Here is a 25,750-nt window from a genome sequence, read left to right as displayed (position 1 = left end):
TACAATATTACACAATTACCCTTATTGCGCTATTACACTATAACATGTATGCTATTTCAATATTACACGTAATGCACTATTACACTATTTCACCTATTACACTATTACACTTATTGCTAACCAGCCATGGACCCCCTTGGAAACCCCTCAGGGACCCCCAGAGGTCCCCGAACCACACTTTGGGAACCAGCCATGGACCCCTTGGAAACCCCTCAGGGACCCCCAGAGGTCCCCGAACCACACTTTGAGAACCAGCCATGGACCCCCTTGGAAATCCGTCATGGACATCCAGAGGTCCACGAACCACAATTTGGGAACCAGCCATGGCTGTACCAGGCTGTTGTGAATCAGCCATAGAAACCCTGGGGGTCCCCAAACCACGCTTTGGGAACCAGCCATGGACCCCCTTGTAAACCCCTCATGGACCCCCTGCCTGCCTGCCTGTTGATCCTATTACTTGGATGTTAGACTAGCCTACAGCTTTTATTTTGAAGTTGTGTACCATGTGACTTGACACGTGGTCACGTGACATTCATGATGACAATTTCTTTCCTGGACTTGAAAATTGAATAATGGGCCTATTTTTAGTTTGTTGGTTCTAAATCAAATAATGCCAAAATACGAATCACACACTCAGAAATTGAAGCATTTTTCTGATTTATTTGCAAGCTAGAACATTGGAAAAACGGGCCCATTTTCTGATAGTTGTAATGGGTAAAAAATTAAATAAACACCTTTTTAAAGATGTTTTTCCTTTGTTGGTTCCAAATCAAATAATGACAAAATATGAATCACACATTCAAAAAATTGAGAAAATTTGAAGCAATTTCCTGATTTTTTTGCAAGCTCGGAAATTGGAAAATGAACCAATATTTCATTTTTTGATGGAGCTAGAATATCAGGCAATTGAAAGAAAATTTATTTTTTAAGATTCAATTCCTACTAAAAATCAGATTATACTTTAGTACCCTGATCCAGGGCTGTCACAATTATTACATAATCGTCTAATCGTGATTTTTGGACATAATCGTGATTATTTTTCATAATAGTCATAATCGTTTCCATGTTCATATATTTAAATAAAAGGTCAAAAATAGTGGAAATAGCAGCTCTACAAGCTCACAACGCGTCGCGATGAGCTATTTCCACTATCAATGTTCTTTTTTTAAGTATAAAGTTGTCAAATATGTCAGTAATTATGTGTCATATCTACCATGTGCAACTTAAAAGCAGAAATGTAATTGTCAACGACAAAAACACAATTAAATCGTTAATCGCAATTGTTTGAGTGACAAATAATCGTCATGTAAAATGTCATAATCGTGACAGCCCTAGTGCCATAGATGACTGACTGACGCCATGGATGACTGACTGACGTCATAGACTGGCCAGTGGCCACATGAAGTCCCAGGTCCGCATGGAAGCCATGGTGTCATTAGACCCATGGTGTCATTAGACCCATGGTGTCATTAGACCCTGTCTTGTTTAAACACTGTGGTAATGAATGAGAGATAGTAGCATCTTATCAGTGCTCTCTTTTCCTGTGACTTAGCAGACTTTCCATAATATCCGGCCGCTGTTGTCCAGATGCCATCAGCTCTGCAGTATATTCCAGCGTGGCTCATTCTAGTTCACGAGAGATTGAATCAGTTCTCTACAGCGGTTCCCAATCCTTTCAGGTCGAGACCCAAAAGAGAGATTGGACGTTTGCCCGGCGGTACCCAAACGAGTGCGGCACAAAATATTTTCAGATGGGGGGGGGGGGGGGGTGTCTGCGGCCAAATACAATATCAATTTGGGGGTCCTTGACATGAAAAAGTTTGAGAACCAATGCTCTAGTGTTCCAGCATGACTCTGGTCTTGGCTGAAGTCTAATATCTGCCTCATGCCCTCACCTCAAAGTCTAAGTGGTCCAGAAGGGGTTACACTGCAAATCCTAACTGAAATCCCTTATAATTCCACATTGATAGTTAACCTTGATGAAAGTGTGTGTGTGTGTGTGTGTGTGTGTGTGTGTGTGTGTGTGTGTGTGTGTGTGTGTGTGTGTGTGTGTGTGTGTGTGTGTGTGTGTGTGTGTGTGTGTGTGCGCGTGTGCGTGTGCGTGCGTGTGCGTGTGCGCGTGCAAGTGCAGTGCGCGTGTGTGTGTGCGCACGCTCGTGCACAGTGCGCGTGCGTGTGTGTGTGCGTGTGTGTGTGCGTGTGTGTGGGCCATGCTGCCTTGTGGTGGACATTTCTGTCAAAATGTAATTTTTGCCATGGATTTACAAAATGAGTGGACAATAATATTACCAGAAACACTTGAGCTATAGCCCTGAATGACCATAACAATGGGTCTAAGTTAAGTGGGTTCTTACAAATAAAACATTGAGAAGCAGTAAAACTCTAATACTAGTGGACTTGTAATGTGCCATAGTGTTGTTGTAAATCAGTATCAAACATATTGTGAAAAACCTGGAGACACTCAGTATTTGGGTGTTATGTTCAAAATAAAAAAAATATGTTTAAAACCAAAAATTAGACAAGGGCAAGTAAGGGCAAGTCTTTGCCACGAACACATCTGTCCGTGTATGGACATATTGATTGACCCCTTTGTGTGTGTGTGTGTGTGTGTGCGTGCGTGCGTGCGTGCGTGCGGGGCATGCCTGTTTGTATTGAATAAATCCTTATGATCCCAGAGGGCCAACTTGCTTAGCAGCCAGCAATCAAGTTATAAAAACACATTAGGCAACAGAACATAAATACATGGCACCCCCCCCCCCCCCCCCCGAACGACTGATGATTCAGTAAAAGTTGCATTACATGCTGTGCGCGCGCGAGTGTGTGTGTGTGTGTGTGTGTGTGTGTGTGTGTGTGTGTGTGTGTGTGTGTTTTGTACTTTGATCCTTTGCTTGCTATGACCGTAAAGGCCATAACCATAACATACATGAGAAAGAGAGTGTGTGTGTCTAAATATAACTATGCTTACACTATGTGTGTGGAAATACACATGCATGTGGATTTATGTGGTGTGTGCGTGCGTGTGTGCGTGCGTGCGTGTACATGTGTGTAGTATTTCAAGGTCCTACTACCCTGAATTTCACCTGTTATTAAACGTGTGGTTGGTGTGTGAGTGAAAGAACCCGTGGGGAGGTTTAAAACGGTGTTTACATAACACATCTCAGCAGGCTTCCTCCACACACACACACACACACACACACACACACACACACACACACACACACACACACACACACACACACACACACACGTTTGCATTACCATACTCGTGAGGACATCACGAGTATGGGACGGCGTTGAAAGTAGTAGCCAAGACATACAGTGAGGGCCTAAACACAGCAGATCTAGGAGCTCACAGCACGTCACAGCCCACAACCCCAAACAAGCCCTAAACCTCAAAATGCCTGATCCTATAACCCAGGGGTCTTCAATGTTTTCAGGCCAAGGACCCCTTAGTCGAGAGAGAGATGAAGCAGGGACCCCCACAACCCATAGATAGGGGAGAGCCTGCACGATTGTAACGTTTTTCACATTTCAATATTTTACTCAGAGATTCTTTTACCTACATAGCCAATATTTTCAGGCAAAGGACCTACACATGTCTGCTATCATAAACCACTTCAAGTTTTTCAATTGATTATTAAACCGAGAGTGGGCGCTGTTCCGATGTTACATTTGAAGCCCACATGGGATTAATTGTAACAGCATGATTTACAACACAGCTAAAGAACCCCATTAAACAAATATTTTTGTATTTAAATCAATCATATTTCATTCAAGCAACTCTTTTACATTGTTTTCATACCAAGGGTGTGATAAGATACTATATCATATTTTATGAATATATTAAATATTACAAGATGTACCAGTTTAAGCGTTTGAGTGAATTCCATGGGAAAATACATTGATTACCTAAATAAATAGCAAGTTTGATTAATGCAACATGTTATACATCCCTAATCTGACTTAAAATACACTGTAATTGAATGTCAGCTGACTGAACACAATATTGGCCAATATGTCAAATATTTCAATATGATATTATCATGTTAGATTGTGTTACAATTGAACCGTTTTGGCACCCCTGCTTTGAGGTTGCCTACAGAACAGAACTAACATGCATAGCAAGTTAAAATTATGTAAACTAATGAAGAACAGATACATTCAGACAGCCATCTAGATTTTATCTCAGCAAAATTAAAGAAAAGATTTGCGGACCAAAGATACTCAAGGTGAACATTTTTATGCATTTTGAAAAATACCAGTTCTTCTGCAATAACTCGGTCTAGGCTGGATACAAATAATTCTTACTTCCTGGAGACTTTCATTACGGCCCTGGTCACATACTGATGCGATGACGTCATGATGGCATTGACCAATCAGGAGATAATGTGCTTGTTACAATTATGAAGCGTTACAATTGAGGCGGCTCTCCCCTACATATAGTTTCATCGCACAATCATCAGTGTATTTTGGATTCATGTCAATGTGTGTTTACAGATATTTAACCAATTGAACCGTCAATACTTAATAAACTGGACCTTTCACTCTCTTCTTAGTCTGCTCTTTTTCCCCTCTACAACAAAGCTCTTTGCCGAAAATAGCCGATCTACAAGAGATCAACAAAAGATTCTATCACACAAAGATTTGGAGGCCCCCCTGTAGTAACTCTGAGGACCCCCTATGGGTCCCAGACCCCCTGTTGAAGACCCATGCTATAACCGTATAAACCCGGATCTTTTCCTAATTCTTAAGTCCAACTCTTGTGAGGAAACGGTCCTCACACAATGTCTTTTTCTGAATTAGTCGCTGTCAGCCAGGCCCGAAACCTCGTATCTAGCTCCCTATTTTCAACTATTCATGCATTGTTTTAGATGTAATGGCCTACTTCATGATAGAAGGGCGTCACGCATAAGTAGTGAAAATAGCACATCTCCGAGCTCACAACGCCTCGCATCGGCAGCTTGTCGATCTGCTATTTCCACTATTTTGATTGGTTTGAAAAGAAATTCATTTTAAAGGAACGGTTTGGACATAACGAGGTTTTCACCCAACAGCGACAAAATTCTGTTATGCTTGAGGGGACACAATTGGCCCTCGCAAATATAGTAATCCAATTACACACACACACACACACACACACACACACACACACACACACACACACACACACACACACACACACACACACACACACTGCTGCTTTCTGCTGTGCTCATTGTGAAAACAAGCTGTTGGCAGCGGCCCCGGGTTTTTCCTGCGGTCCAGACTCTGCTGCAGGTGCTACAAATGTACACACGCACGCACGCACACACGCACGCGCGCGCACACACACACACGCACACGCACACGCACACACACACACACACACACACACACACACACAATGGCAACACACCTGCAACACACATACAAGCGCATACACATGTTCTGATTCACATACACGCAGACACATGTTCACACAAAAACCAGACACACGCATTAGGCCAACATAGTTACAATCCCATGCACATTTCATAATAACAATATAACTACACGCTACTCACAATATAGCAACGACAATTGGAACAGACACGTACACAGACACATACACACACACACAGACATGGACATACACCTAGTACACAAGCACGCGCGCGCACACACACACGAAGATGCAAAGACCGTTGTTGCCTACGTATCAACAACCAAAGCAACTCCCAGAGACTCAAAGCTAAAGTGCAAAGCCTCTCCTCTTTGATATGAGCGCGGTGGCAGGCAGCAGCGCAGCGTTACTAATGCCACCAGCTGAGGACGGGGATCATGTGCAAGCTTTAGAGAGTCCAGTGTTTCAACAAAGCACCGGCGCTCTGATGTGGTCTGTCTGTGTAGCAGCACACCCCGAGCCTTTGATAAAAACCTCCTCTTATAGTGTGTATCATCATCTTATAGTGTGTATCATCATCTTATAGTGTGTATCATCATCTTATAGTGTGTATCATCATCTTATAGTGTGTATCATCATCGTATAGTGTGTATCATCATCTTATAGTGTGTATCATCATCGGAGCCTCAAAAAACAGCTGGATCCCTCCAGTTCTCTTTGTTCTCCGCCAAAGGCTTTGAATCGTCGTAATCAAGTGTTTTGAGTTCCCTCTCCTGGTGTCGAGCCTGTTCGGTAGGCCTACACACTGTGTAGGCCTACCGAACTGTGTAGGCCTACACACTGTGTAGGCCTACCATTCCCTGTGTAGTACACAGGGAATTAAAACAAATCGTGAGTAGGGATGGGACAATATGAAAATGTCATATCACGATTATTGTGACAAAAGAAATCACGATATACGATATTATCGCGATAATCAAAATCCATTATCCTGGGGCAGAACCTTTGCCAAAAGATAGCCGATCTACAAGCTCACAACGCGTCGCACTGCGACGCGTTGTGAGCTTGTAGATCGGCTATTTTTTGGCAAAGATTTGTTAGAGAGCGAAAAAAAGACTGCATGAAGTACGTATATTATTATAAGTACCTTTTACCATGCAATTATAGAGGGTTTAAATGGTACCAGATATGCAGCTCTGCAAATAAAAGGTGAATTGATCCCATTGCATGACGGAGGACGATATCACGATGATTGAAATCTCCACGATACGATTATCGTGAGTGTTTTTTTATCGCGATAAACGATAATATTGCGTATCGTCCCCATCCCTAATCGTGAGCGTTAATTCGCCTCTGGGAGTCTACAAACCCACCCTCTCAGAGCCGAATTAACACTCACGATTCTACAGTGTGTACGTTCATGGAACAGGGTGTGGCGTTTTGTTTATGCCAGTGCCCCCCCCCCCCCCCCCCCTCCACATGTGTCTAAATTTGGGAGAAACACACATGGGATGATATCAACACATGACATAACGCTCTGTTGACGTTATCTGGAGCTTTGTGAGCCGTAACGCAAACACCCACTCATCCCAAATGTAAACACAAGGAAGGTTTGAAAATGATCTGCACTTTATACTTTTAATAAGTGTATAAGGCCCATTCCCACTGGGCCAGATAACAGATAAAAAAAATATCTTTCTCCATTCAAGTGGATGGTAAGATACAGATAAAAAATATCGGTCACAGATATATATTTTTTTTATCAGTATCTTACCATCCACTTGAATGGAAAAATATCTGTCACAGATATTTGTTTTATCTGTTTATCTGGCCCAGTGGAAATGGGCCTTTAAAGTTGTATGTTTTTGTTAAAAAAAATAAAAGAAATAATAAAAAAGTGAATCGTTGATATAAAACATTTGATCAGAAACAGTGGTCTCTCCAGCTCTTTGGAAAACAGAAACATACATCTTCGGGTCGGGATAGCCTACCAATGTTATCCATAAAGATAACTGATCCATTTCAAATTGATAGCGTTTCAGTTCCAATTTTGTCTGATCTTTTTTTTTTTACTATCTTTTTTATCCTATTTGAGTTCTCTCTCCTGATAGGATAAAGGTGGTATCCCCACCTGAAAATGTATTTTATGTCTACTAAAGAGGTGGAGAGACGGGCAGACCCCATGCAGTTACTATTGGAATGTAGAGCTATTTAACACTTATTTCAACCAAAGGAAATCACTTACCCCATTGTAATTGAGCACTCAGAGTTCAAATAACTGTCAGGATTTTGGCTGTGCAGTGTGCACCCTTTCTCAAATCAACCTCGTAGTGGCTGCAGCCACACCAGCATTCCAAGGCGCTAAATGATATTGCCAGGCAAGTGGGGTTCAATAGAATGGCATTTATGGCAAAGTCCTCATATTTCAAGGTAGATTTTGACGATATTACAGTATTATATGGGATAAATCTCTCTTGGAATGTGAGCTTTGAGGGCTTTGCTTTGGCTGTAGATATCCTTTGCCCCCCAGGCTTTGAAAAATACTTTAATTTCCGATATTTTATCCCCGTGAGCTCCTCCCTTTGTAAGAGTTATTGTTATTTCATGTGGTGCACGGATGGCATGTTGACAGGGAAGGGAATGAACTATTTATATTCATAATTATATATATATACACACACACACACACACACACACACACACACACACACACACACACACACACACACACACACACACACACACACACAGTCGCTCGCACGCACGCACACACACACACACACACACACACACACACACACACACACACACACACACACACACACGCGCGCGCGTGCACGCACTTGTTTGTTTGCATCCTCTATGTGTACTGTGTTGTGTTGAGGAGTTGGACAGTCATGAACATCTTGTGCTCTGATTAAAATATCCCGTTTTAGACCTTTTCAGATTTTATTCTCCGACTGCATAACACCTGATTTATGTTATATTGAAGCTCCGCGAGTTCTGCATGTTATAGATTAATGGTAATGCCCAGTAATCTCTCTGTGATGAAAAGAGTAACGTGGACTGAACTAGATCAACAAATTACTTCAAAGTCACCGACAGAACAGAGAGGAGACTCCAAAACATCGGCTTAAACTTCAGAGCGATGATTCCTTAGTACACCTGAAGGATAAGCTTTGGTTTGCTTTCTGGTTTAGTCATTATGGAGGTGGCTTTGCATTATCAGGAGATTTGCCTGTAATTAAGTGGCGAAATGGGTTTCACAGACTAATAGAATGAAGTGCTGAGGCAACACCAGTCTTGCGTGACGATAATCTATATTTCCATTTTCATCGTCCCGCAATTTGAATGAAGCACATCGACGGGAATTTGCATATGAATACACCTCCTCCACGCTCTAATAAATACAAATAATTTCACACGGATATCAGGACTATTTCAATACCATATCGTCAATGTCGGGCAGAAACCTTGTATCTTCAAGTTTCAAATGTGTACGTTTTTTCACAAAGCAAAGCCCTGCTTCATCATACAAGGCCGTCGCACAAAGGTAGTGAAAACAGCAGATCTACAAGCACACAACGCCTCGCGGAGCGAGGCGTTGTGTGCTTGTAGATCGTCTGTTTTCACTAGTTTAAATCATTTTTTAAATGATAAACGCAAAACGAAGAGTTTTGGACATACAAGGTTTCCACCCGACAACGGCGATATTATAGCCTGAATTCTCACCCTTTCTGGATCAGCATGGACGAGGTACTGTATACTGAGGATAATTGATTTAACCCCATCAGCCCTGGCGTCCCTATTTTGGGCATGTCTTTATGACATCATGTTATGATCTACAAGCTCACAACACATTAAAACATCTTTGTGTCATTTTAGATTTTCGCATTGGCTATTCAAAAAGAGCAGATATACAAGCTCACAGCGCGTCACTTTGTGCAGCGCCGCGGGCCTGTAGTTTGAAAACTCTTGAAATAATGACTGGTTTAGGCACTTGTAGAATCAGCCTCAGGTCTCACGTTGTTAATGTGTCTGACGATAGGCCTGCATATTGTTGTTGTCGGGTGGAAACCTTGTACGTCCAAAACCGTTCGTTTTGTATTTATGATTTTAAAAATGATTTAAAATAGAGAAAATAGGAGATCTACAAGCACCACGAGGCGTTGTGTGCTTGTAGATCTGCTATTTTCACTAGTTTTGTGCGACTGTGTAGTTTTAGTATGATGAAGCAGGGCTTTACTTTACGAAAAAAAAGAAAACATTGGAGAACAGAACTTTGGAACATTGGAACATTGGAAACTTGGAGATAAGAGGTTTCTGCCCGACAATGGCGATATACCGGTACTGTATCACCTGAGCTAAACTATTGGTGCTTGGCTGTTTTTCTGTCGTTTTCCATAGGCTGGGGTGACGGGTCATCTCTGCACTACACCGACAGCAGGACCAAGACGTTTGGACGGCCAGTGAAGGACTCCCAGTGCCAGCACATGCTCAAACACCTTCACAATGGAGCCCGCATCACCGTGCAGATGCCTCCTAACATCGAGGGACACTGGGTGTCAACCAGGTGAATGTTATGCTGTAGAGCAAGAGTCTTCAATGGTTTTTCAGTTCAAGGACCCCTTAGCTGAGAGAGAGAGACTAAGCCACTACGTATTGAATGAAATTGTGTTGCAGATTCAACCTTTTCATAGATTTCATAGATGGCTTCATAGAGTTGTTTTGACAGCACTGTCAATGTGCAGTGTAGTGTTGGATGAATGTGTATTTTCAGACTTAACCACTTAAACCCTCAATACTTTGTCTACTCTTTTATTCCCCTACACCAAACTCTCTTTCGCAGTGCAAGGCGTTGTGAGCTTGTAGATTGGCTGTTTTCCGTAAATGTTCCCCTCAGAATAGAAATGCATAGGGTTCAAGTGGTTGATGTACAAAACAAAACTAAAGTTCCCATCACACACAGATTTGGTGGATGGTGGCCCCCCTGTAGTAACTCTGTGGACCCAAATACATATCAATATCTATTTTAGGTAAAGGTCTCTCCTCTGATGTTCTACATTTAAATTATAATGTAAATTCAGGAACATAGACCCAAAATAGTGTTACTATTTTGGTCTTCACTTTACTCAATTTTCGTTGAAAAACTATTTTGATTGAAAGTGACATTTCGTTCCATTTCATTCCATTCCATAAACACTGAAAAATCATGGTGTTAATTCAACTCTCATTGTGTAGTAAAGATTGTGGCTGTCCACTCCACACCAAGAATGATAATTATGAATGAAGGATAATGTTCAGTAAACATGTTGAACATGACGTGTCGAATGTGACACTGTGTCAATTCCAATGGAGTGTGATTGGTCGGCAGCGTTTTTCTCATCGTTCACCAAAAAGCCTTGAAAGTGACTCCAGCGATAAGGTTCAACAACTGTCATTATAGATGTGGTGTGGTACTCCTCCATCCGCTTGAGTAGGAAACAACGTTTAAAACGGTATAATTATAGTTACCCTTATAGTTCTCTGTGTGGACGGGATCTCAGAGTTAGATGGACACACTGGATTAGCTTTGCCGTGTATTGATTGATTGATTGATTGAAGAATTTATTAGAAGTTTGCAATAGAATAAAGTACAGTTTCATGACAGTACAAATCACTGGTACAAGGTCAACTAAAAGGAGATCCTAGAAAGCCGAGGCTTATTTCCACAGGAACCACACTTTAAGTATCTCATATAACATTGAAAGACAGACGGATAGAACATCCGAACAACTTTATCTAGGATAATATCAGTTTCAAAAGCATAACATCAAATACAAAGGCAGAAAAAAAAGAAAAGGGGGGGGGGAGCATGGGGGCTTAGTCTATTTACAAGTCACAGGTAGCAGCTGTCTGAAGGTGACTTTTCATACCAATTTTGAAGGAGGCTAGGGATTTGCTCTCCTTTAAGGCTTGTGGAAGGGCGTTCCACATGTTGATGGTATAGCAGGAGAACGAGTTAGCGCCTTGTTTAGTGTTAAATCTACGTTGATGATGATTAGTGGAGCTGCCTCTGTTGTTGTGATCCCACACACGGACATCATTATAATTCATATAATGTCTGCAAGTGAGTGTTATTGAACATCTATACCAAGGGGTCTTCAGTGTCTTTTCAGGCCAAAGGACCACTTAGCGAGAGAGGTGAAGCAGGGACCACCACTACATACTGTATACAATTGTGTTGCAGATTCAACTTTTTCATAGATTTCATAGACTTGCTTGACAGCACTGTCATCAGTGTTTGTTGGATTCATGTTAACACATGGGATGCTCAGGTTTCTAACATTTCTAGCTGTTGCTGCTGCCGCCGTTCACTCACGCTTTATTTTGAAGAGCCTCGGAAGCTTCGTGCGTGTGCATGTGAGTGTCCGCTGACGATTGAGGAAGAAAATCCATTTGTTTACAAACGCTCGCGAAACTAAAATCCAAACCGCGGCCGACCATCGCGGTAAAGTGTCGCCGTGAAAACAATCAGATCTCTGCTTCCCTGCCGTTCTTTTCACCTCATTCATAGATAAAGCCCTTTTTATGTTTCAGGCTAGAATGGAAATCAATGCAGCCTAGAGCATCCATTTTCTCTCTCTCTCTCTCTCTGAGCTACGGGGTGACGTATGGACAAGAGTCATTCACAGGTCACAGCATGCACGTAGAGCTGTACAAGTTAACCCCTTGTTGTCTCGTTCATGAACGAGACAACTCCTTTTGGCAGGGTGACCCCTAGTGGCCTTAACTCGTTACTGAACGAGTTTGGCACCCAAGTTGTTAATGTATAGTTAACCACTGAAACCGTCAATACTTAGTAAACTTGACCTTTCACTCCTTCTCTTCTTTCCCTCTACACCAAACCTTTCTGCCAAAAAATAGCCGATCTACAAGTTAACAACGTCTCACGCAACTTGTAGACCTGCTATTTTTGGCAAGATTTCTCCTCAGAATAGGGCTGCTAGGGTTCAAGTGGTTAATGTAAAAACAATGATCCTCTCTATCACACAAAGACTTGGTGTGAGACCCTCCCCCCTGTAGTAACTCTGAGCACCGCTAGGGCAGTGGTCACAAACTTTTCAGGTTCGAGACCCAAAAGAGAGATTAGACATTTGCCCGGGACCCAAACTTTTGAAAATAGCAGATCTAATGCACAAGCGCACAACGCGTCGCTTCATGCCGCGTTGTGAGCTTGTAGATTGGCTGTTTTCACTACTTCTAAATTATTATTTTTGTATTCATGGAATTTCGTACATTTGTTTCTTTTAAAAAGTATACAATTATTATTATTTATTTTATTTAAAAAAACTTTTGAAATATATATATATATATATTATTTTAAATGTAGGACAAGAAATTTGTATTTTTATTAGAGTCATTTTATTTTTTCTTCCTATCGCCAAAATAAAAGTCTGGGTTTCCGAGGCTATTAGAGTCATGACCTATACAAATTGATCCGTGACCCACAAGTGCACAAAGCAGGGGTGGGCAACTTTGATGATGGCGAGGGCCACTATATTTCCACCTTCACTCCAGAGGGCCACATTGCATATTGCTACGTCCTACTTTGTCATTCGAGTATCGCATACAATAGAAGCAAAAATAGCAGATCTACAAGCTCAAAACGCATCGCGCTGCGATGCGTTTTGAGCTTGTAGATCGGCGCGATGCGTTTTGAGCTTGTAGATCGGCTATTTTTGCTTCTTTTGTATTGGAATCCTGAATAATTTTTTGTTATTTCTTAATTGGAATCCTGAAATGTAACATTTTGATTTAATTTCAAACGCATTTAATTATATACTCATGTTAACTTTATGAACCTAAATACAAATACATTGGACATAAAAAAATACATTTTAATACTACTATACTAGTCATTAATTAAGCTACTAATATAGACTGACGGAATGAAAGCAGGTCATGTTTGGAATTGTAACAGCTGAAATCAATAATATATTCAGTATTCCGGTATTAACCTGCGGGCCGCATTAAGTGAAGGTGTGGGCCGCATGTGGCCCCCGGGCCGCCAGTTGCCCATGTATGGCACAAAGGGTCCTCCTGACCCACTGTTTGGGAACCCGGACCCCCCGTTGAGGAGCCCAGATCTATACTCTCTTGGTCTCCGTGTCTACACAGCTGTGAGGTGCGACCGGGCCCAGAGTTCCTGACGCGCTCCTACCGCTTCTACCCCAACAACACCTTCCAGGCCCACCAGTTCTACTACGGCGACAACCACTGCACCACGCCCACCTACACGCTGGTGGTGCGCGGCCGCCTCCGCCTGCGCCAGGCCTCCTGGATCATCCGCGGCGGCACCGAGGCCGACTACCAGCTGCACCGCACCCAGGTAGGGATGCACATGATCCATTGAAAGTTGATACCCTCGTCGATTGATTGATTGATACGCAGCGGGGGGGGGGGGGGGGGGGGGGGGGGTTTTGGAACAAAAGGAAGATTCTTGTCCAAAATCAAAAACGAGTGCAGAACATAATTGCCTTGATTTATATATGATATTAATGAGCGACGCGTCAACGAGCTTCAGCTGGACACAGACACAGACACACACACAGACACACACACAGACACACACACACACACACACACACACACACACACACACACACACACACACACACACCTGCCCTCTGCAGTGCCCCCCCCCCCCACCAAAAAAAAGGTTATAAATAAATCAATAAATCAACATTTTTTTTAAACTAACAAACAAACAAAAAAAAAAAAATAATTATAATCTTTAATTTAAAGCTATACTGTGTAAGTTGCTCACCTAGAGGTCAGTAGCTCTATAGCAAACCGCGGTCGCGTCCGCGTCTTTCGGCCGTTTTCCGCCGCGGACCGCCGCGGACCACCTGCCTCCACCTCGCCGAGATCTATCTTTAGAGGGGTCCCTGGTTCCTGTGCGTTCAGGCATTCCGGAGAAACTGACTCCTTCGCCGAGTAAATGCTGTTGTTATGTTGAGGCAAGCTACACGGGCGCCTACAAATATGGCCGCCGTATTGTGATAGCGACCCCACTTCAAGATGCGCTGTGATTGGCCGGCAGTGTATAACCCTCGCTGTGATTGGCCGGTAGTGTATGATGACGCAATTTTGCCACGAAATTCTCCCCCCCTCACGGCTCATAGAAAACATATAAAGAGAAGGCTTCAGAAGCTGAAAATAACGGAGTGGGTGTTCTAAAACTTTAGCGATTTAACAGTTAGGACAATTTTAAGATTTGTTTTATAAAAAAAGTTACATGGTATAACTTTAATCGAACAATTTCTGAATGGTAATCCATCGGTTTTAGATTAACCGTTGACATCCCTACCACGCAGGTGGTGTGCCACACCGCCACCGTGGCCAAGGAGCTTAGCCAGCGGCTCAACCGCAGCTGCCGCGGCGCCGTGGCGCGGGGCCCCGGCGCCACCAACAACAACAACAACAACAAGGGCCCCTGGGAGCCCAACGTCATCTACGAGCTGTGGAGCGAGGACGGCGGCTGCGACTGCTCGCGGGAGCTCAACTTCGCCATGCACGAGCTGCAGCTGCTGCGCGTGGAGAAGCAGTACCTCCACCAGAACCTGGACCACCTGGTGGAGGAGTTGTTCCTGGGGGACATCCACACCGAGCCGGCCCAGAGGATGTACTACCGGCCGTCCAGCTACCAGGCCGCGCTGCAGAACGCCAAGGTATGTCAGTAGTAGTGGTGGATGCTGGTTCCCGGCTATAGACTGTTTTCCATGAGCACCGCTCTGTGGAGGGTGCCGCCATTACTGCGGTTTCAACCCCTACGTCAGGGGTTCTCAAACCTTTTGAGGCCGTGACCCCCAAAATAAACATATATGAACTGGGGACGCCCACCCCTGACAAGCACTTGGAATTGTAGGTATTACATGATTTAATGTGACTCGGTTCCACAGATAAATATTGTGAAAATAGCAGATCTTCATGCTCACAACGCCTCGCAGTGCGAGGCGTTGTAGATCATGCAGATCTGCTATTTTCACCATGTTCGCCTCTTGCTTACTTAATATTTGACAGTTTGGCCAGTTTGGTATTAAAACGTCCTTAAATTGTCACTTTATAAATGTGAAGATACCCTGTATACCCTTATGTAGGTTTTTTTTTATCGTTGAGTGAGACATTTTTTTTACATTAAGCTAATCATCTGGGGACACCACAAAATAATTTGGGGACCCCACTTGGGGACCCCAAGTTTGAGAACCACAGCCCTACGTACAACCAGGGAAACCAACACACATGGCTTCCCGAGGCTGCATGCTAACATTAGGAGTGAGTATAGCTAACTAAACGTTTCTAAAACCTATACTGTGCTGTTCTTTTTTGTGGGAACAAAGTCCTTTGTGTTGATATTTTTATCCATTTCTGTCGAACATCTTTGTAAGTCCTCGTTCAGCGTATCAACAGACTAGAGTTACACCGCAGCATGGCATGGCTGACTGCAGTGCACTGGAAATCGGTCTATAGAGCGATGTGGGGTTCTCAAACTTTATTTAATTTTCAAGGGGGGCCCCCTCGGGTTTTGTATACCAGCATGTGATGAAACCTCTTTAAGGCAAGAACTGTATAGCAGTGGTTCCCAAACATTTTAGCTCATGACACAAAAAGAGAGGCTTCACGCAGGCGTTGTGAGCTTGTAGATCGGCTATTTTCACTACTTCTTAATTATATATATTTTTTTAATTCATGGAATTTGTCAGATGTGTATGTTTGTTTTAAAATGTGTGCAATTCTTAATATATATATATATATATATATATAATACATGGGGGGAGGGGAACATCTTTAGATTTTCTTTTTTAATGTAGGAAAAGAAGATGAGAATTTTACCCACAAATGGCTCCTGAGTAGGTCGGGAGTGGCTTATTGTCGGTATCAGCCGGTAACACGCGGGAGTCTGTCCCCGTTACAATGCGCTAGACCCCTGGGAGATGGACTGCTGAGGTGGAGCGCCACACCTACCATCAGCTCCCAGTACTTGCCGCACAGCTTGCCAAGCCATGCTACTCATACGCTGAGTTGGCGGTGCCCGGAATCAAACCCATGACCTTGTGGTCCAAAGGCGAGAGCTCTACCGACTGAGCTACCCGGGCACAATGGCTCCTGATCCACTGGGAAACAGTGCTTAGTAACAACTCTCTTATAGCAGCAATGGGGTACAGTATGTGCAGAACAAGGGACTGGAGACCATTTAGTATCTAGTATTTGGCACCATACCTGACACTGACTTGTATGGTATATTCTGTATTTGGCACCATACCTGACACTGATTGTATAGCATACTCTGTATTTGACACCATACCCGACGACGAGGTTGTTGCAAGTTACAAATATCATGTGACCTCCCCGGTCAGACTTTTGTGCTTATCGCATTTTTGCCATTGTAAGCCCAACACGTTCGGCGACACACACACGACCCTCTGGTGCACATACCGACCTCATCTCTCTAAATCTAATATTAAGAAAGGGCCCATTCATCCGCTGTCCTCGGCCCGGGATATGATTTCACTGTTTACACTGCCGGAGCAGCAGTTGCTCCGCTGGATGAAATCCTAGAATGAAGCTTTAGCCGTCGCCCTTTACAGAGATTACCCCGCGATGCTGTTCAACTCTGTCTAAATAAACATCCATTTGTACTTGGGGGGGAGGGTTGGCGATAGGGGCCTATAGCTGATCATAATATAAACAAAGTACGGAGCAGCACTCATCATCGCATCACACTCAGGCTCTCTCTGGAAGGAACCCCCCCCTGGCCCGCGCAGGGAGGGCAACGTGAAACCCCTGTCAGCCTATCTCTGGGAGGGATCAACATGTGGTATTCCTAGAATTTGGAATCATGTGGCCTTTATGAATTATTCCACAGTGCATACCAGGTCTGATTTCATGCATGCCTGAGGCCTGTATCAAAGTTTACACGCTCTCTTTGTTTCTTTCATTCTCTCTCTCTCTCTCTCCTTTTTTTCACTCTGGATAAAAGAACAATAGGATGTCAGGCTGGTAACATTCTGCTTTGTGTCTGGAATAATCAGAGCATTGCGGAAACCATAGCAGGTGTTGTTGTACTTTTTGGCTAAAAACAGACCTACGGTGAAAATAAAGGTCCACTTCAGAGACATATACTGTACTTACTTATCGTGGTTGTCGGTTGGAAACCTTGTATGTCCAATACTGTTCGTTTTTATCATTTAAAAAAATTAACTAAACTAGTGAAAACAGCCGATCTACAAGCACAGGTGCGAGGCGTTGTGTGCTTGTAGATCTGCTGTTTTCACTACTTTTGTGCGACAGCCTTGTCTGATATACTTCGCGAAAACACGTACAAATTTGAAACTTGGAGATACAAGGTTTCTACCCGACATGACGATATATTATTGTATTGTGTCTTAAAGTCTTACTTTTAGAAGATGCATGGGAAACAAATGACCAAAAGCAGTTTAGTTGACTTAAATTGTTTCCAAAGCACTTTCTCTTTAAACAACTGACACTAGCTAATAATTCTTTACCATTACTAACTGGTCCCGACTCCCAATATATGTTCTCCATATCTCCATATATGGGTACCAGGGGTCTCCATATATGGGTAACTGGTCCGATATACAACACTGGCAGGATGGCCTGAGGCGTCTTACTAGTATTTAATACCTCCAACTAAGGCCCTGCAGCTCTCTGCCCTGGCTGTGGTCTGTTGTCTGTCCAACACAAAACTAAACCTTTTATACCATGTGGATCATACCAAAAGACAACGAGTAGCAATTAGGAATCAATTAACTCCAGACAGATAAATGTAGACACACACACACACACACACACACACACACACACACACACACACACACACACACACACACACACACACACACACACACACACACACACACACACACACATACACACAACACAGGGGTGAAAACATATGAATCCCCCTGTGTTGCCCTCAGTACCTCCTACCACAAACTTGGATCTCTATTACAACCACCGCTTTGAGGTTTATTGGTTTATTCATTTTGGACGGGGGGTGGATTTATAATTCCATGGCAACTATCCGATTCATTAATCTTAAGTGGCGTGTGTGCCCGGGGGCTGGTCCCAAGCCCGCTAGATCCATCAGGGCCAAAAATGTGTTCATTTGTGGCTGTCGTTGTTGGGTCAGTCTGAAGCAGTGATGCAAGTGGCAAAGCAGCAGACTTGGTGTTGTTGATGTAGTGTTATTTTACGACGAGGGCACATAAATGATTAAATAACAATTATAGGCAATAAAGAGTGAGTGAGTGGGTTTTCAGTCGTTCTGAATAAGGCAAAGAATTTTGTCCAACAACAACAACACAAGGCTCATTTAAATCCTGAAATCGAATGGATCCAAATCGAATCAAATGGAACCACATTTGGTTCCATTTGTACACTCTCAGAGTTAAATTAACCAAGGATTTTACAGTGTAGATTGGGGTCCCAGAGATTAAAAGAACATAAAATTTAAATTAAACGTAACAAATGGGGGCCTGTGACCTATTGCATTATCAATCTGGGGGTCCTCGAAATGAATAAGGTTGAGAATCACTGAATCAGACTTTAGTCTGACTGCATCACAAGATGACTTTAAGACTATAGGAGAGGTGTTTGGGAACGAAGCCCTGTAGTTTTACAGTGCAGTCAGCAAGTCTCTGTTTTATGAGCTGAGAGTTCCTATAGAGCTGGAACATCTTTTCCACACATGCAATAAGTACCATACTACCCCCCCCCCCCCCCCCCCCCCCAGACACACACACACACACACACACACACACACACACATACACACACACACACACACACACACACACACACACACACACACACACACATACACAGAGACACCGCTTCCATACACACATAGTTCAGGATTCATGAGAGGCCTCTCCTCCAGTGGTTCCATTAACCCCTCACACCGAGGTGGTATATGGACCTGAACGGGAATTATTTCAGCTGAAAGAATGCACCGAACACTCCTGCCTTTCCTCTGCCAGGACTGGCCCCCTTGTCTTGCAGCCCTTAAATCTCTTCAGCGAGCATAACGCTGTCTGGGGGGCAGGGACGTGCTGGCCATTGGGAAAAGCGGGACAACTCCCGAACGGCCGGTTCATTCCCGGCCGGTCCAGGCCGGCCATTAGGAAAAAATTAAAAATAAAATGTCGGCCTTCGTTCCAGTTTAGAGGCTGGGCGGCCAACAATTAAATCGTCACTGTCAGGCAGAAAACCTATCTCCAAGTTTCAAATGTGTAAATTGTTTTGCAAAGCCCTGCTTCATCATACAAGGCTGTCGCACAAAAGTAGTGAAAACAGCAGATCTACAAGCACACAACGCCTCGCGATGCGAGGCGTTGTGTGCTTGTAGATCGGCTGTTTTCACTAGTTTAAATCATTTTTAAAATGGTTTTGGACATACAAGGTTTCCACCCGACAATGACGAAATATAACTCATATTGGCCCACTTGCTTGTCACTTGTCATGATCTGAAATGGCAAATTTTTGAGTGGCAGCAGCGCTATAGAGAGAGATCTCTCTCTATAGCGCACAATGAGGGCCTCTCCAACTCTTTTTCCCGGGCTGAATCAGGGGCCCAGCACGTCCCTGCTGGGGGGAAAAGACAGAGGAAAGGAGGGTGGGAGGGGGTTGGGGAAGTGGCTCTAAAAACTCTGACCACCCTCGAATAACAAATATGTACTTCCCCCCCCCCATGCTCCCTGGCCTTTTTGTCTTTGGAACACGTTTGTTCAACGGGGGAATAAATATGTCCAGCTCTCGCGTCCCACGAGGCCTGAGTAATAGTCGTCTCTCTCTCTCTCTCTGGCCAGAGAGCCCAACAGCTGTCTAGTCTGAGGTTCCTTTAGCATATCTCTCAGGGCCAATCCGGAGGCTCCGCTACAAATCCAGACATGTCGTGCAACGATGAATATGATTAACAGTCATTTGGGCCTCGACGGGACATCTTTTTTTATGAATATGAGAGTGAATGAAACGAGTCCCAGTGACCGGTTCTTCTCACTGCTGCTTCTGCCGCGCATCATGTTAAAGGCTGCATGCGCTTGTTTCCAGCGTTGCCAGATTTTGCAACGGAAACAAGCAGCCAGGTCTACGAAAACAAGCCCATGCAAACTCGTTTTAGCACTTGAACCACATATAGTATACGTCGACCATTTCACTGTGGTACGTTGTGAGCTTGCAGATCTGCTTTTTCAAATAAATCTTTGAATTGAAAAATTTGGAATGTTTGTTAAAAATGTTAAATACACAAATCTAGTATGTGGTGGGAATCCCTGGCACCAAATATTTTGAGATGGGGGGGGTACAGTATGCAGACAAATTACATATAAATTTAGGGGGTCCTTGACATGAAAATGTCAAGGACCCCGTTTAAACGAACTGGTTTAAACAACTCCAGGAAGGAAGCCCAAATAAGCATTTTAGAAACAAGCCCCACAACAACCACAAACCCGCAACTATACCAATATTTACAAGCGACTTCACGGGAAAAAAAACAAGCCCAAAGTCGCTCATAATAAGCAGACTTGGCAACGCCGCTCAACGTTTCACCCACCAGCCTCTCTGCTGTCTGCGTTAGTGCCGTCGAGGCATCAGACATCTGTCTTTCTCAGTAAATCATGTGATCGCCCTGAGAAAATTCCAGGACCTTGTCCGGATTCCATCACTTCTCTTGAGGTTTTCTCACAAAGGAAATTGTTTCTTCTTTTTTTTCTCTCTCTCTCGCTCTTTTCCCCTTCTCTCTCTCTTCACCTCTCAACTCGAGTCCAGCAGCGGAGAGACGTTTGTGTAGATTTCATGACACAACTCGCAGACCGTGATTGATTAAAATAACATGTAACGCTGACAGGCTACACAGAGGATGGCAGAGAGGGGTTTCCGTCTCTGCGATGTCTCCAATGGCAATCTGAACTCTGCTGTTGCAAACCACCGACTGACTACCTCACCGCTGACATGTGGATCATATCAAATGAAATTTTGAGTTTAATTCCAAACCAATATGTTCATTTTTGGAATAAATAGATGAAAAAAGAAAAGAAAAGTACCGTCATATTATTTTTGGACGAAAACTCTTCCATATGTCCATCGGTACATTTTGCCTGTGCAATGAATCAAACTATAGCCAACATACCTGAACAACCGATGTTACTGTTCAGTGTTTTGTAATAGCCTCAACATGGCTTTGTCTAACATAGCAACATGACAGCATTACACAGGAGGATTGTACTTTAACCACATGACCACATAATCAAAATAGTAAAAATAGCAGATCTACAAGCACACAAGGCATTGCAATGCGACACGCTTTTGAGCTTGCAGATTGTCTAATTTTGCTGCGGCTCAGGAGGTGGAGCGGCCACTTGGGAATCGGAAGGTTCCCGGGTTGATCCCTAGCTCCTTCTCGTTACTTGTCAAAGTGCTCTTGAGCAAGACGCTGACGATGAGCAGGTATTTGCTACCATGCATGGCTTCCTCTGTGTGTGTTAATGTAATGCACTTTGTAAAGTGCTTTGGACAAAGGTGCCTTATAAATTGTACAACAAAGTATATTGTCTCTTTCGGGTGGAAACCTCATTATGTCCAAACCTGTTACTTAACTTTTTTGGTGCCATGATTTTTTCTCTTCAATGTCCCTTGATGCCATGGTCTCCATAGACTTCCATGTAATTTATAGTGCACGGATCGTGCACGCCCATGCCTAGATGATGCACCACGTGTGTGCCCACTGTTCACAGCTTTCAAACAAAAAAATCTGCTTGGAAATCCGTTCAGGCATTCATGATTTATCAGCCATTATGTTTTCTTCAGATGTAAACAAACATGGCTGCCATGTTTGAAAGAATGGGTTGGTATGGGGGTTAAACATGCAATTTCGCGATCGCGATCATGCCTAACACATTTCTGGAGGTCCAAAAAACATTTTTGAAAAAAAAAGAATTGAAAAAAAAAAAAAAAATTCTTCAAAAACGGCCCAAACTCGGGAAACTCGGGGTTGGCACAGCGTTGGTACCAATACAAACTCGGGAAACTCAGGGTTGGCACCATATGTGTTAACTTGTCAGGATTCAATTTCAAAAATAGCAAAAGTAGCAGATCTACAAGCTCGTAAGTATCGAGCTTGTGGATCTGCTATTTTTGATGCTTTTGTGTGACTGCTGTAGTGTGATCAAGTAGGGTGTAACTGCTGTAGTATGATCAAGTAGGGCGTAACTGCTGTAGTATGATCAAGTAGGGCGTAACTGCTGTAGTATGATCAAGTAGGGCGTAACTGCTGTAGTATGATCAAGTAGGGCGTAACTGTAGTATGATCAAGTAGGGTGTAACTGCTGTAGTATGATCAAGTAGGGCGTAACTGCACGAAAAGACCACAAAAAGTTAGAATATGGAGATAAGAGGTTTCTGCCCGACAGCAACAATATAGGGCATAAGTGCTTTAATTATGTCATTTTCAAAGGCTTTTGTCTCTCCTCTTCTCCAGAACCACGACCACGGCTGCATCGCCTGTCGCATCATCTACCGGTCAGACGAGTTCCATCCACCCATCCTGCCGCCGCGGGCCGACCTGACCGTGGGCCTGTACGGCCAGTGGGTGAGCCAGCGCTGCGAGGTTCGGCCCGAGGTCCTCTTCCTCACCCGCCACTTCATCTTCCACGACAACAACCACACCTGGGAGGGCCACTACTACCACTACTCCGACCCCATCTGCAGACACCCCACCTTCACCATCTACGCCCGCGGACGCTACAGCCGGGGGCTGCACTCCACGCGGGTCATGGGAGGAACCGAGTTTGTCTTCAAAGGTACAGTAGCTGGGTTCCACGATGGATTATGTGTGAAGTAGATCACATGATTGGGATTTAATCGGATACTGAAATTTGCTTCCTTCCCTGCCTGGGTTGCATCACGTCATCCCTTGCCACCCTGCTCCCATATTTCCTTCCAATATTCTATAGTTGCATTATTCCATCCCATTCCAAAATAACGGATAGAAGACATTTTACTGAGACACTACACTCTCAAGAGTAAAACATAGTTTTTGCAGTGTAGGGACATAAATTCTCTTAAGTGGGTGTTGTGACTTTCACGCAAGTCACTCTTGGTTGCCTGTATATGCAATAATAGAACAAGAATGGGAAGATGAACTGAGGTTGTCTGGAATTTTTTGTGTTGCTGGGCAGGGTAGCTATCAAGACTAAAGTCTAATTTATATGTTGTCTAAAGCTTCATTTTCATGTGTTGCTTGCCAAAAAGAACTGCTCTACAAGCTAACTTGTTGGCAGGCAACTCCCCCGTGCAATGGAGTATAAATTAAGCTTAAATCTGTACTGTGTAACATTCATGTCCTGGAATTCAAACCCAGGTCCCTTGCGCAAGCAGTGCACTTAATTCTTTTTTTACTGTTGAGGTATAACAGAGTGAGAGCATGTTTGAGAAGGTGTGTTATTTCCATTTGAGTTTCACGCAATACCGCTTGTCAACCAGTTGTGGTCCTACCTTAGCAGCCAGGGACACCAAACACAACTATCGCAATTGTGTTAGTTATAGTGTATTACTATTAACATACTCTACCGTATAGATTGGTTAAAATACTTTAGACTTTTCTTTTACACAAATCTTCTCTTCTGTGGGGGGGTCTCCTGGCACAAAACATTTTCAGATGGAGGGTCTGTGGCCAAATGTATATCAATTTGGGGGTCGTTGACAATTAACAAAGTTTGAGTTTAGAAGGCCATTTGTAGAATCTGCCTCCGGCCTAATTTAATGGGTTAAAATCGCAGCTTTAAAACGTGAACCTGACAGAGCTCTCTCTCTCTCTCTCTCTCCTCCTCCTCCAGTGAACCACATGCGGGTGAGGCCCATGGACCTGGCCACCACGTCCCTCCTCAACGTCTTCAACGGCAACGAGTGCGGCGCCGAGGGCTCCTGGCAGATGGGCGTGGAGCAGGACGTCACGCTGACGGACGGCTGCGTGGCGCTGGGCATCCGCCTGCCGCACACCGAGTACGAGCTGTTCCGTATGCAGCAGGACGCCCACGGCCGCTACCTGCTCTACAACGGCCAGCGGCCCAGCGACGGCTCCAGCCCCGACCGGCCGGAGAAGCGGGCCACCTCCTACCAGATGCCCCTGGTGCAGTGCTCCTCCAGCAGCCAGCGATCGGAGCACGGCGCGGGCGGCGACGACGACGACGACGACCGGCCCCAGAGGCTCAGGAACGGGTGCAGAGGGCGACACCGGCAGGGCAGAGAGAGAGATGCCGCGCTGGCTTTCGCCGCGCTGGCCCTGACTCTGTTCCTCCTCCGGTGGCATTAGCCCGGGGGGAGGTGGTCCCGTTTTGGTTTTGTACATAGAGACACAAAGGAGGGAGAACAATGAACAACAGGAGGAGAAATTCATTCACAAGCGGACTCCACCCCAGTGAGATACGTACATTTGTGAATCCAACGACGCACTTCAAACTTTTCTCCTTTCTCTCTCTTTCTGCGATGGCCGCTGGAGGTTAACAAGCCGGAGAGTGAGTGGAAACTAGCCAGTGTCAGCAAACATTTGACACTGCTGCACCACAGTAACTAACTGCACTTTAGTGAAGAGTGGATTTAAACTCTAAGACATGTCTGTTTGCACACAGACACAGATTTCTGAGATGCCTATATACGGTATATTGTATCCACACACAATCACCCACTTGAGAATGTGTTTTGTACAACATATGTTTTCTCACAGGAAAATCCATTTATCGTCTCAGTACTGCGAGTGGAAAACATTACTTGTACAATAATCTATGATAATAACCTCCCGGTATCTCCAGATGAGGAGATACTGTATGCTGGAGGGACATCAGGATCTTGAGTTTAAAAAAAAGGGAAAATGACAGTACACACAGCTTCTTTAACATAGCTTTGCTGTATGCCTCCATGTAATGGTCAGTAGTAGTAGCACCTGTAGCACTGCTATCCGTCATCTTTTGTACGATGAAATATCACTCAATCACCAAGTCATTCCTGATGCAACAGAAGCTATTATATGCTGTGTTTTCTGTTCACTGACTGGATACACTGTCAGACATCCTCACCAAGCACTGTAACCAGGGGCGTCACAAGGGGTAGGAAAGTGGGACTGAGTTACTGGGGCCCAAGGTGGAGGGGCCCTAATAACTTTATCTATTGAAAAAAAGCAGATATACAAGCTCACAGTGCGGCACCGAGTGCCGCGCTGCGAGCTTGTAGATCTGCTATTTTTTGAAAATGTGTGAAAATCTTTGAATATATCTATTTTTTAAGCGAACATTTCTAACTCAAATTTTGCTTCTGGGGGTCCCTGGAACTAAA

At 44.0% G+C, this 25,750-nt stretch overlaps 1 protein-coding gene across 1 annotated transcript in view; it reads left to right on the top strand.

Annotated features, from left to right (window-relative positions):
- Positions 1 to 25,750, top strand: part of LOC308285685 (protein APCDD1) — a 31,826-nt gene extending 6,076 nt beyond the window's left edge. Inside the window, exons 2-6 of the mRNA XM_080726530.1 lie at positions 9,770 to 9,935; positions 13,523 to 13,733; positions 14,722 to 15,075; positions 22,902 to 23,223; positions 24,259 to 25,750. Of these exons, the coding sequence (XP_080582656.1) occupies positions 9,770 to 9,935; positions 13,523 to 13,733; positions 14,722 to 15,075; positions 22,902 to 23,223; positions 24,259 to 24,734 (1,529 nt within the window). The 3' untranslated portion in view covers positions 24,735 to 25,750. The remainder of the gene's footprint in view (positions 1 to 9,769; positions 9,936 to 13,522; positions 13,734 to 14,721; positions 15,076 to 22,901; positions 23,224 to 24,258) is intronic.

Source organism: Nannobrachium achirus, assembly GCF_963921795.1.
Source record: "Nannobrachium achirus genome assembly, chromosome: 5".
Classification (NCBI taxonomy): Eukaryota; Metazoa; Chordata; class Actinopteri; order Myctophiformes; family Myctophidae; genus Nannobrachium; species Nannobrachium achirus.
The sequence above is the reverse complement of the archived record's forward strand: the minus strand, read 5'-3'. Positions and strand labels throughout refer to the sequence as shown.